A 13742-nucleotide genomic window follows, 5' to 3' on the forward strand; every position below is an offset into this window, starting at 1 on the left:
GAAAAATACTTACTTTGTTATTTTTATTTCATAATAAAACGTATAAAAAAGTGCAATAAAAATGGGGAATGCAAAAACAAAGCGCCAAAAACGCATTCAATTAAAGGCCGTGTTGAAAAATAAACAAAATAATTATTAAATAACTTCGCTGGAAATTTCTGACGACTGTCGCCTTCACAAACTCAAAGCCAACAAAGCAGCAAATAATTAACAAACAAATTCCGGCCATAAATTGTTGGCGCAAAAATGATTTTTAATTTGCTGCCAAAAAATTGTAATTAATACTTGTTTATGCAGTCGAAACTAATGGCTTTATACTCGAAGGAATTATGGGTTTATCACGAATTTTCAGATCTTTTTAAGTTTGGGTTAAGACTGAGAAGTGAATTTCAGATTAATTATGATTTTTAGAGATGATGTGATCTAGCCTCGTTATGCTTGAACTAAACCAGTGTCAAATTTATTAAATTTTACAAAATTTGGTCTGTCAACTTCGATTTATTTTATATTAATATTCGTATGTGATCTTTCCCCGCCAACCTCAAAGTTCATTAGAGGGGCGTGACGACAATAACAACAGGCAACAAAGGAAAACAAAAATTAATATTGCCATAAAACGCTCATAAAATATTTTAACTAAAAGAAATGAAAATCCATAAGCATATAGATGGGGGCGACATCGGTGATGGACATTGGGTGAAAGGGCGTTATATATATCCATACATATATATAATATAAGTTTAGGTGGCTGTCAAAGTGACGCCATTTACGGTTTGACAGGCACAACAACGCCAAAAACAACAAGCAACAGCAGGCGTCGTTAGTCTGTCTGAAATCTTGATGATAGGAAAAAGGGGGCGGGACTGAAGTGACATATGTGGATGGCAGTTAAAATTGCTCGAAGCTGCCAATAAATTGAGCTTAAATCACGTAAAACTTTCCGATGAAAATGGAGAAAACAATTCTTGTTTTAGCTAGAAAGAAAATTAATTCACAAAAGTTTTGGGAAAAACAATCACAAAATTATTGCACACATAAATAAACAAAAAATGTTAAAAGGACAAGCTAGGCCTAATACAAAAATAAATAAATATTTGAAATAATTCACTTTCAGAATAACAAGTTTAAAGGCATTTTCCGTTTTCTAATTTATTTAATTTTTCAATTACCATAAAACAATTAAAACCCGTCTTAAGGATAATTGAAAAGATTTCCTTAAAATGATCAGCCTTTTCCTCTCGTTAAAAAAGCTTTACTTAGATGTGTTTAATTTGTATTTTACGCCCGAATTTTCTTCATCCATGAAGGGTTGCCTTCCAAACAAAAAAAAGGATGATTAATTAAGGTTATTGTGATTAATGTTTTTGGACGAACCCCAAGGCCTAGGCATACAAATCAGTGAAGCGAAAGACTGACGGACGAAAACCTTTTCAAGAGCAGCAACGAAACAATGACCACAAGATGTCAGTCTATATACATACATATAGGTATGTATATATCCAGCATATATCCCACTGACCCAAATCCGGGGCGACACCTTGCGGGGAGGCAGATGGAGCACCGGAACTCAACAGCTGAGCAAACATTTGATTTGGCTGCGGTTCAGTGGCGCTCAAACTGTGACAGGTGCAAATTGTTGAACCTCTGTCTGTCTGTTTGTCTGGTTGTCTTTGTGTCCTTTACACACCTGCAGTGGGTCACATACACACACACTTACCCGCAGGCCCTTTTCCCCGGATTTTCCGCCTGCCATTTGTTTTTCTGTTGTTTTTTTCCCCTCTTGTCCAAGTTTTATTGGTCTGCGTCTGAGTTAAGTCTGTTTGAATTTTCTTGTTGTTCTGGGGAGTTTTTCCATGTTTCCATGTCCTTGAAGTATCCTCACTGGCTGCGGCCTTATAAATCTTCTTTTGGACAAAATGAAGCAGCACGTAAATCGCCATTAGTACGAGTACTGTATTAGTATGCGTGTGGCTAGACAATTGTGGCCGAAATAATAGTTATGGGTAATGTAAATTTTAAATTCCCTGCTGAAACATTATTATTATTATTTATTAAAGCCAACTTTTGGTAGGTTCTCTTTACATTTTTATATTTATATAATCTGAATCTATAATTCTATTACCAGCCAGTTTGTATTACCTTGACCGCACTTGTATATTTGGTTCTTTGTCTCTGCAAAAGGGAAATAAATTATTTTCTACTTCGACTATAAGCGAACGTAGCCTCATTTTGTCTTTTCACTTTTGTTTTGGCTCACTTGTGTTGCCAACTAATTGTACCGCCTTTTTCGCTTACCTCACTGCCCCTGCCAATCCCATTTTGCTTTGCATTTGCTGAACAATTTATGAGCACTGCGGCTTAGGGGAGTACAAGAAGAAGAAAAATTAAAGAAAAAAGCGCAGCAGCAGCATCGTTTGTCGCGGCATAAATAAAATTAATTATTCAGGCAAAAAAGCAACGGCTTTGGCTTTGGCTTCGGCTTTGGGTACACAAATGGCAAAATGGCCAGCTTGCAAAGTCTACAAAATCCAGCGATACAAACCAAAGCCGTAAAAGTCAAGAACAACAGCGAATTGAAATTTAAGTGCCGCCAAAAGGCAAAAGTCGTGGTCTTAAATACGCTCGAATGGTACGAGAAACGAATAGGTATTTATTGTCTTCTTGAAGCAACAATTACTTATCCGAGGACAAACAAATATTTATCATCTGAAGAGGGGTTAAGTTAAACGAAAAACCTAGGTTTCGAAGGGTCATAGATGCAGATAGTTTGTCGGTTTTTGATGAAGAAGAACAGACGTCTAGGATTGGTCTCCTTCAGAAACCAATACATATAAATAAATAAGATAACAATTTCCACGTCTTCTTTTAAAAACTCCTTTCCGAAAATTACTTTATATCTCGACATTTACCTCTCTAATGAATCTTATATTTAACACTTGCTCCTCTTGGAAATCCTGTAACGGGCTTTCTCCTCTTAAATATCTTTACAAAACAACGAGTTAAAACAAAGCAAACAAAAGCCAAAGAGAAAGGAAACAAGCAAACAACGGTAAACCTATAGCTCCGCAGATGACCACGCCGCCTGCCTTAGTTACCGCCCTCCATTCTGTGAAGTCGAGTCTGCAGGGGAAAATTAATTACGCACGCTTTAAATTTGATTTCATTTGTTTTCGTTCCGCCCGTTCCCTTTGGTTAGCTTAAATATACTTAAAAAAAATGTAAGTCGGATATAATAAATAATTAAGAATATTAAAATATTTTAGTATTTTTATAATATTTATAAACTTAACATATAATATTCAAATATTTTTGTATAAGCAAAAACTAAGTTTTTAAAGCACAGCTTCAGAAGATTTTATCGCACTTTTCTTAATATGTAACAAATTTCATTGATAAACTAAATATATCAGCTGTATGCCTTTAGTCTTGTAAAGCCACGTTCTTGATAGATTTTTTGTTTAAGTGTATTACTTCTGAACTCATTGCTGGCCACCCACTCGACTCCCCTTTTGCTACTTTCCCCCCTTCACTGGGCTTTGGTCATTCGTCTTCCATTTCGTGTTTTAATGAGCTTCATGCGCCACACGCTGATTTCGCTTTCTTCGCTTTTTTCCTTTTTTGTTTCGCTTTGGCTTGTTATTATTATTGTTTCTTCTGTTCCACTCAACGTTCTCCCCTCTCTTTATCACCAAGTAATATTTAATTTTTGTTTTTTTCCTACCCGCTCGCTGGCAAATTGCAAATTGCGGGTTAGCATTTCTTAATGTCAATGCCATTCCAGCGGGCAGAAGAAGAATTGCTCTAATGGGTGGAGGTGATGGAGGTGGATGAGGGGGAAGAAAGAGGAGTCAAAAGGGGGTGGCCAAATAAAATAGCAGAACGAAATTGGCGAACTCTCGGCAATAACCAAATCTTACACTGAAAATCTTGCGTACTAAATAAATGTCATTTTGGATGTACTGCTTAAATTGTGTCTGCTAAGATTTTGTATCTCAGTTATCATTTCTTTGTTGACTTTTAACATCAAAGATACTATATCCGATTAATCTTTTGAATTTCAAAGTAACTTTTAAATATTCTCATACCAGATATTATCTAGAATTTTCCACCATGTAGATGCCCTGGACACAACAACGAAAATACAGCTCTTTCCCATCCCTTTCCTTTTTTGGCTTAAGTGGGCAAGTTAATTGAATTGGGGCTTATGCGAGGGAATGGAGTTGGGCGGAATACAGTCCCTACTAATTGTTAATTGCTTGGGGGTGGCCGAAAAGAAGAAGAATCAGCCAAGAGCATTGTATGCATTTATGGTAATGCGAAAAGCGGACGGCGAGCAGCAAGCATGGAAACAATCGGAAAACCCAGCGGGTGAAGAAATTGAAGTGCGGATCACGACCGAAAGTGCAACAAATTGAAAGTGTTAACGATTGTGGCTAGGATTTACAGGACGAGCGAATTGGGGTACTTCCAGAAATAATTAAACATGCTGATTAAGTGGAGGCATAATTGTTGTCGAGCTGGGGGTCAAAATGAAAGCAGGCAGCAGTTGGGAAAGAAAAGTTTTTGCGATTCGTTTAAGTGTATTCCGTATATTTCAGGACTTTTATAATTAAGAAATACATTTGATTTCAATGGGACACATCAACCAGAAAACTTCGGAATATTTCTATTTGTTGCTTATTTAGTTTAAGCTTTGATAGCTATTTTTATCAAACAAACTTTGATGGTATATAAATTTTAAAAAGAAATTAAAAAAAAGATTTTCTCAAATTTGTTAATTTGGAAATTCTAGAGCCCAAGCTAATTGACTTCGATTGTAATTATTTCTATGTCTAAAATCCATTTAATGTCTTTGAAGATTTCCCCATTTAAACGCTCTTAAAATTTCAATTTCCCAAGCAATCCAAAGGGTAGGAAATCTATTAAACTCTCTTTAATTGCTTATAAATCCCAGGGCTTAACATCGCTAACCTTTTTCCTTGGCCCACCTCCTCAGGAAAACCCACTAATCAGTATAAATCTCGTAACTAAACCGAAAATACGCGCCATTAACCCCGCCATCCACCTGATACATTATGCACCTGATACGGCCAAGACATTAATTTAAAGCCCGCAAGAGAAGCCCTCTTTCATCCTAACTTAACTTGGCTGGAAAACACAAAACCAATAAACCAAATGCTGACTAACAGCCTTGTCCATGTCACAGACGAAGGTCAGAGGGCAGACCTTTGGGGGAGGAGTCTTGGTTTATCGCTCAGACAATGCGCAATTTTTCTTTTTAATAACAATATTTACTCATCATAAAGTATAAATGAAGGCATAATGTGTTGACGGCTGTATATATATATATACTTATTTGTATATGTTGGCATTAATGTATATATCCGCTGGCAAATGCCTGTAGATGCGGCGGTCACAGTTGGTTGCCACGCCTACGTACGCGTAACTCCCAGTTATCCCCTGGGTGGTGACACCAAAATTTCACGGCTGTTTCAACGTTTATCCTGTTTCATTTTTTTAACCATTTTTCCGTTGCCTATGAGGACTTCACTTAGGTGGCATACAAAAAGCCAATATTTGCATGACAGGAGGAAAAAGCAGACAGAGGCTGTGTGTTTGCCTCGTCAAAGATATTGGAAATTCAAACAAATAGACAACGACCAGGACACTGGAAAAAATAGCAAAGCTAGACTTAACACCATTTAAAATTTTTAAATATTTTTAAAATGTATTAAGAAATCGTAAAGGATTTTGTAATATAAAATTTAAAAACAATTTAAGTACATTGTAAAGTTTCCTTTTGTTTTTGAATCCCTAATTTTACATACAATTCTTTGATATCAATATTATAGTTTTTTTTTACAGTGAAGTCGTGAAACAAACGTGCGACACGTGCAGACTGCCAAATGACGCGCTGTGTGGCGCCACCCCAACTCCCAATCCACACCCCCTCCCCAATGGGAAAACAGCTTCACACATTTTCCCTGGCTTTTTCCAACCCCTCGAAAGACCATCAATCAATGAGTCTTAGAGAATTTTGTTGCTTTCGATTTGTGGGAAAGCATTTAACGGGGGCGTATGCGCAATTAATGCGCGATGTCGTGAACAAAATGGGGAGAACTCTTTAAGAAATTTTCTGCTAGAGCTTTCCATAGTGGAATTCGTGAATGTTCTGCTCTAATTGCATTTTGCGAAAGCGGTTTTTTGTTTGCATTTCTTGTTTTTTTTCTTCTGTTTTTTGTTTCATCATAATTATCGAGATAATTGCGCACGCATCGTTAATTGTAGGCGAATTAAGGGGAAAGGGGGTTTCGATGGGAAACTGAGAACTGAAGAAAGAGTGAGACACGCAATTACCATGAGATGGGAATTCAAGATAAGTGAGGAAAAGTGTTGATTATAATGAGCCAACTAACCGCAAATTGTTCCAGATTTGGTGGGTAATTATCGAGAACATCAAAGCGTTGGATGAAAAGCCCCTTGGGAGTTAACTTTCCCAATCAATAGTATAATATCAAATTGACACCCCCACGGAGAAGCATTTGCATATCCTCCAATCGAAAAAGAATCATAAATCAAGCTCTAGACAATCGAAAGTTTATTCAACTCCCTGGGCATTTATCAAAGGAGAACGTGGATGAGAATAATATATAAGATATTCATATAAAAAAAGATAAATTCCTCGACAATAACTCACTGGATCAAATCAAACAAAACATTCAATCCGAGGCAATCCCTACTTCAATTTCCACAATCAAAGTTTTTGGCTGCTAACCGAATTGTTATTAATTTTATAGACATTTTGTGCGTGTTATGCGTGTGCGTGCTTCCAACCTTCAGACAACAACCCTGACCCCTGACCCTTGTATACGACTCCACAACACTGACTAACTGAACAATTGACAGACTGTGGGCTGGAGAATAGGAAGCCAAGTGGTTCAACAATGCGTAACAACAGGAAAGCAATAACAATTTGCAATTAGCCCAAACGCGTTTGAGCCGCAACTTTATTTTGACACTGTCTGCCAAGGAATGGAGTGGGTTAAGGGGGTAAAAGAGGGTTAAGAGGAGTACAGGGGACAAGGTCAACCCATCAGGGCAGAAAATTGAAGTTGAAGGTGGTCCCCTAACGGGGGTTGACATCACAGTTTTGGGTTAATAAATAAATTTAGTCTCAGTACTCACGCAATGTAATAACTTAAGATTAAACGAATGACTTAAAGTTTTTCCAACCTCATAGATACAAAAATTTCCCTATATTTCAATACTAAATCTTTCCTTTTGAAAGTTTCCTAATAAATATTCATGATTTCATAAATATTAATATTTAAATTTTCCCGAATAATTCATACTTCCCCAAGAATCCACTCTAACTTTTTAGTAACTTACACTTTCCTTGGCGAAAATACTTCTACAAGAACCCCAACCCCAAATACCTTCTTAAGCAGTTTAGCATTAATTAAGTTTGAGTAGAAGTTGCAGACGTTGGGAGGGGAAAGGCGGGTAGGTTTAGTCGCAGAAGTATAGTACTTAATTTAACTGTCTGTCTGCTGGCCAAGTGATAAGCTATCCCCACTTGCACCCTAACCACCACTCCCCACCGTTCACCTAACTAATTGCTGCCTTTTAACACTTGAGGGGAAATTCACTTCACCATCTATCTCGCCCTCTGAACGGTGTGCATTTCCTGGCCAGACAATCTACTCCGGCCCCTAAAAACACCCCATTTCCTCCCTTCCGCTCACAGAATGATTAACTGCATTGGGTAATGTGAACAGAAGGGAGAAAACTCTTGGTTTCAGTTTATCAGCCATCATCGGTTTTCCGCTATTCAGTCGCATTATGCGTCAGTGCACTAAACCAACATTTTTACACCTAAGAGCAGATCAAGAGACTCCGGTAGTCGTAGGGACTGCTGCTGGCTGGATGGTCTAGTCTAGCCATTTCTGCCGGCGGATGGCATTTAACGCCTGATTGAATGGCGAGGCCCAGCATTTTCGGCCTCAATGAGTGCGAGACATGGCTAAGAGTATTAAGAGCCGCATTACCGTTAAGTTTACAGTTTAACTATTAAAGCGAAAGCGGCGATATCCCCTCCCTTACCCCTTTCCCCTTTCCCCTACCCATACATATACACATAACCACACTCCCCACAATCCATTAGCCGACATTACGCATACGCCGCGTGGTGTCCATAAAAAATGCAACTCTGCATTGTTTAGCCATCGAAACAGAACAGAAGGCGAAAACATAAAATAAAAAAAAACTAGAAGGCAGGGGAAATACTACGAACAAAATAGAAGTGGAAAATGCCAAAAAGGGGCCACAAGTGGGTGTGGCCACGTTCCTTTTACGTGCCTGGGCATGCAAAGTGCAATTCTGCAGCTGGGAATCGCATTTTAACCCATCCATATTGATGTGCAAACATGGAATGCATTTTATGATGAACATGGATTTCTGACTAGTTTTTTTTCCATTTCGGTTTTAAATATTTATGGGTATGATAAAGCGTGGGAATTTAAGTAAAGGGCACCAAGTGAGGTCAAATATTTAATCTCGTATGCTTAAATATTCTTATTAATAAAAACGATAGGCTTTACATTTTTAATAATTTATAACAAAAGAATATCCAGTAAATGAACTCTTACATATATGGCTCTTAACACATGGCACTTAGCAATACATTACAATAATAATTTAATTATTCCACTTGAAATATAATTTTATCAGCCAGACTTGCTGGGTATTCAGTGCCTTATCATTTATCAAACCGAATTAGGCGCTAATCTCGGCCAGACATCGTCCGTTAACAAATGTTTGCTCATTCGCAATCTTTAGCTTTTCCATTATTTTCTTCGTCGCATTGCAGCCAAAAAAATGAAGAAAAAATGGAAACAAGCCGAAGAGAAATAGAATCGAAAAGCAATACAAATCCACAAATCAAAATATATTTCAAATGTTTGAGGGGGGCAACTTACGAGGCGGTCTGCTGTCGTTTATTCTGTGGCAATGACATGCGACAATGTTGCAGTTGAAATGGATCCCCAGATGGAATGGAAATGGAATGGAAGTCCTGATATTAGTATTATCCCCCGACCATTCCCTAGTCCTAATGACAGCGGCGAAACGAGAACCCGAAACATATCCAGACAATACTGAGGCTATGATTCTGATTCTGATGCCGTTTCCAATGCCCTGCCAAAAACCCCGAAAAGTTCGCTTGCTCACCCTCTGCCCTGCTCGGATGGCTCTACAATTTTCGATTTTTCTCTTCACGAAATGAGGCTGCCAAGAAATGTTTGCTCTAGAGATTTCTATGTCTCCAACACATTTATTAAAGCCAACTATCGAGAGGAGGAGGGCAGTGCAGTGCCTATGACATGAACGGAACGGGGCGGACCGGGGCTGGATATTAATCATCGGACAGACTTAAATTGCAAATGAAATCGGAATTGGGCAACGGTGCGTATGCGTATCGTAGTTGAGTAGTTCGAGGCGACGAGGGAGCCAGAAATTGGCAGACTCTGTCAAGCATTTTGTTGGCTGCAGCAAACACAAACATACATATTCAAATGTATACACTGTGCAAATAAGTACGATAAAAAGATATATTAATCCGAAAATGTATTAAATGAAATGTTATTAAATAATTATTTTAAAATTTCCATTCAATTGTCGAATCTTTATTACTAAATGTACATTTATTTTAAACTCAAAATTAGATGTATAACTAAAATAAAAATTAAAAAAAAATGAAAACCGTCAAAAAAATTTTACGGGTATTACGGGCTTAGTTTTGAAAAATTATTGTTAACAAGCATAGATAAAACTGTAAAAACATATCCTAGGTTACTAAATACTAAATTCTTCGCTGTGCATATATATTTGCACACATTCACAAAAAGACTGAGATTCAGCTAGGATGGGAGAGAGAGATATCCATTAAACAAACACAGAGAAATCGCCGCTGACATAAAGCAGCAATGGCTGTCCTGGCAATGTCCTGGCATCCCCCTTTCCTTTCTCCTGCGTGTCTCGCTGTCGCCTCGCTGGCGCCAGCTGTCGCCTGCTTTAACTTGTGCCCTCATACATGACTATATAGTACATACATATATGTGTACTATATTGTATCTGCGAGATAGTCGCACTCACACTCGCACACATCATCAGCATATTGCCAGTTGTTGAGGAATCTTAAGTAATTTGTCCCCCTTTTCGCTCGTTACTTACAGGTCCCGCCGTTCAGATGGTGTCCCAGAACCGACCTCCACCCCCGATGCCGGTGCCCGTCCAGGTGCCCCAGTACGTCAACGAGAACGGAACGCTCACCCATGTGATGCTCTCGCCGCAGCAGTACCAACAACTGCATCCTGGCCAGGGACACCTCCATCCAGCACCTTTCGTAAGTAGCCCTTTTGTGCTTTTCACTAAAATAATTATTTCAATCAAAAACTAATTAAGCTTATTGAATCATATTGATTAAAATCAACTAAAATACCATTCATTGTTAGGAAAATATAATCAGAATACAAAAATTAAATAAATAGATAAATATAGATAGATAATTATTTGATGCTGATGCAGACATCAAACTGCATTGGAAATCAGCAAGCAAATGGCAACTGTTGGCAAGAGAATTGATAAAGCTGTAAAACATGTAACCCTATCGGAAAGGGAAGACGATATCTCATTTCCATCCCATTGGTGGGACTTCCTCCCGTTATCAATTAATTGACAGCTAATTGAGCGAACAACCAGCAATCAGCAGCAATAATTCCCCGATGCTTATTCGATTTTAAAACGAAACTGGCGTTGGGGGCGTCTGTAAAAATAATTTATTGACCAAATGTCGCCGTGTGCAGCAAACAAACCGGATTGGATCCGGGTGAAGCGGTTCCTGGAAAACTGAAAACTATTCAATTGCAACCAGACTCGGCGCTAATGCATTATGAAACGGAGCCGGGCCGAAACAATGGCTTAAATTGCTAAACTTTTACCTAAACAATAACAACAATTAAAATAAAGTTTTAACAAAAACAAAAACGGAAAAGCAGTTGGCCAGCTGTCGACGTTTTTGCATTTTATTTTATTTATTTATCGGTTGGCTTAAGTTTACTTTTCCAAACTGCAATATCGTTTCATTTGCTGGCCATTCTACAGTCACTGGAAAAATTGCGGGGAGCGGAAAAGTGTAAGAATTGCATAACTAATTAGTCCATTTCGCACAATTCCAAAGTCCCCTTTCGCAATGCTCAGTTACTGAGTCACTGTGCGCAAATATTTGAACGGCAAATGCATTCTGAGGCAGTTTATTTGCCGTCTGAATTCGTTTCATTGCATTTCGCGAGCTGTCATTTAGGCGTGAGCTTTGACAATCGTTCTGCGAAGATGTTTGCCCAGAATGCTAATTAACCAGTTAGGAATAGGTGTTTACCAACTGAAGGGGGTAAAATGCGGTTGTTCACCAGGTAACTGATAATATTCCACGGAAAAAAATTTATATGGTTTAGCTAAGAACTGAAATGGTCTATTAAATGGGAAGATGTTTGTCAATTTTTTTCTTTTTTATTCTGAGCCTTAAAATCATTCTCATAATACCACATTATAAAAAGTAAAATTATCTAATGGGAATTTCCAACTATTATAAATTGTTTTTATAGGGAGATAAAAATATTTACACGTACAGATAATTAAAATTGTACCCTTTTTATACCTCAGTTGTTAAAAGTTTTAAATTATTACAAATGAAAATTGAAAATGAATACTAGGCTTTTTTTGGTAGTTTTTATATAATTTAAGTGCTACAAATTACTGTCATTTCGATTTATTTTCACATTTTTAGGCCCATTAACATGCGGAACTAGTTCGGTCCCATGATGATGGCCAAGTTCAGAGTCGGGGGCTGCTGCATTCCATTTAAATTGCCTCGCTAATTTGCAAAATGGCAACGAACGCGAAAAAACGCTTGTTAACCAAACCAGATGAGCATTACCCATTCACATCACGTTTCAATCCCCCAACTGTTGCTGCCGCCGCCACTTATGTCTAATAATTTAATAATAACAATTTCATTGTACAGCATAAACATTCCCATCATCTCTTTTATGTGCAGAAATTGTTAACAAAATTCGAGCCGAAATTGAAATATTTTCATTTCCATAGCGGGAAAATAGTTGTTGTCCAAAGAGCAGGAGATGATGGCCAGAATAGTCCAAGTTCGTGACTTGGCCAGACTATAAATCCGGTTCTGGCCTAGCGCCTAGTGCAATTTAAACTCTATCGCCCATCTCCCTCTTCAGGTTATTTATTATACTATTATCAATCGCTCAATTAAAATCAGAATTAATTGCAATGAGAATTATATAATTTCCATTGATTACGCGCTTTCCGGGGGGTTTTAATTTACTGAACCTTTGCTTCTGATTTATTACTAAATTGTAGACAAATAAAAAAAATAAAAGAACTTGAAAAGTTAAAAAACATGTTTAACAATTCAATTAAAATGTAATTAGTTAACAACCAAAAAAGGTTGAATATAATTTATTGACCCGCCTCATATAAGTCATAAAAAATATTCTTCGATTTAAAGTGAAAGATTAAATAGAATGAATTCTAGTTGCCAATACGCCGAGCTTTTTATGGCAACTAAACTCTCGATTTGCATAACAATTTGTAGAGCCTAGCTGTTGCTTTATCTAATGTTAGTTAGTTCAAGCCATTAAATGTTGCTAGTCGGTCGTGCCCGCTGCTGGCAACATTGTGACTTTTAATTGAACTCCACTTGAGCTGAACTTTGCTGTCACATTTTTACATAAGCCGCAATTCCTAATGCCATTTTCGCAGTGGAAAACTTGATTAATGCAGCGGGCAACAACTTCATCCGCCTCGGATTCCAGCTTGGACACATGTGGCTTCGTCACGCTTTGTTGCTGAAATGAAAGTGCCGGTGGCTGCTCGACTGACTCCGCCATTCCGACTTGACTTGCTGAGGCTGAATTTTCCTTGACTTAATTAACAATTTGCTGCCACCACACAACAGAAACACATACTCAAGCCCACAGGGGCAGCAGTTGGGAAAATTTGTAGGGGCTTTTGAACATAGCTCGAACGAAAGGAAAAAATACTTTCCCGCTTTTCTTAAAAAAAGGAACTACAGAGTAGAATAATTGGTTAAACAAACAGATTCGGTTCGTTTAAAGCAATTAATTTGAAACTATGATGTACAATAAAAACTATTACAGAAATCTTCATCCCTTCCGCGTGAGCCACTGCCCGAAACACAGAGATTCGCACAGAGCACCTTACAAATGGCAGTTTCCGCTTGTGTGTTTATGTTGAAATGTTTATAATTTGATTGTATGCTAATTTGCATAGTCGCTGTTGTAGTGTTCATTATGCAACTTGAGTCAAGCGCCCGAAATAACGGTATCTGTCGCACCATTGAAACCGAAAGCGAAAACGAAACTTCCTCGTAGAACAAGTTGTAATCTCCATTGTTTTTTGTTTTATATTTCATATTGCTATTCCGGCTCTTTTGTTCTCCTTTATTATTCGCGCATCAACCGCACAGAAAAAACGCATTAACTTTGACCCACATTTTTGGATATTCATAGTTTATGACCATCCCAAAAGAACCGTGGAGAGAAACGCTTTAAAGTATACAAATTGCACAACCTAAAAGGCCAACTTTGAATGTATAAAAACATGAAATTAGTGCAATTTTAGAGAAAAACATTTGCTAC

General features: G+C 37.8%; 1 protein-coding gene across 1 annotated transcript in view; it reads left to right on the forward strand.

The window, feature by feature from the left end:
• LOC121529669 (fibronectin type-III domain-containing protein 3A) overlaps positions 1 to 13742 on the forward strand; it is a 39626-nt gene that overhangs the window by 19517 nt on the left and 6367 nt on the right. The window contains 1 exon segment of the mRNA XM_041818479.1: positions 10233 to 10402. Within this exon segment, the coding sequence (XP_041674413.1) occupies positions 10233 to 10402 (170 nt within the window).

The sequence above is a fragment of the Drosophila eugracilis genome, unplaced genomic scaffold (genome assembly GCF_018153835.1).
Source record: "Drosophila eugracilis isolate 14026-0451.02 unplaced genomic scaffold, ASM1815383v1 contig_1197, whole genome shotgun sequence".
Taxonomy (NCBI): Eukaryota; Metazoa; Arthropoda; class Insecta; order Diptera; family Drosophilidae; genus Drosophila; species Drosophila eugracilis.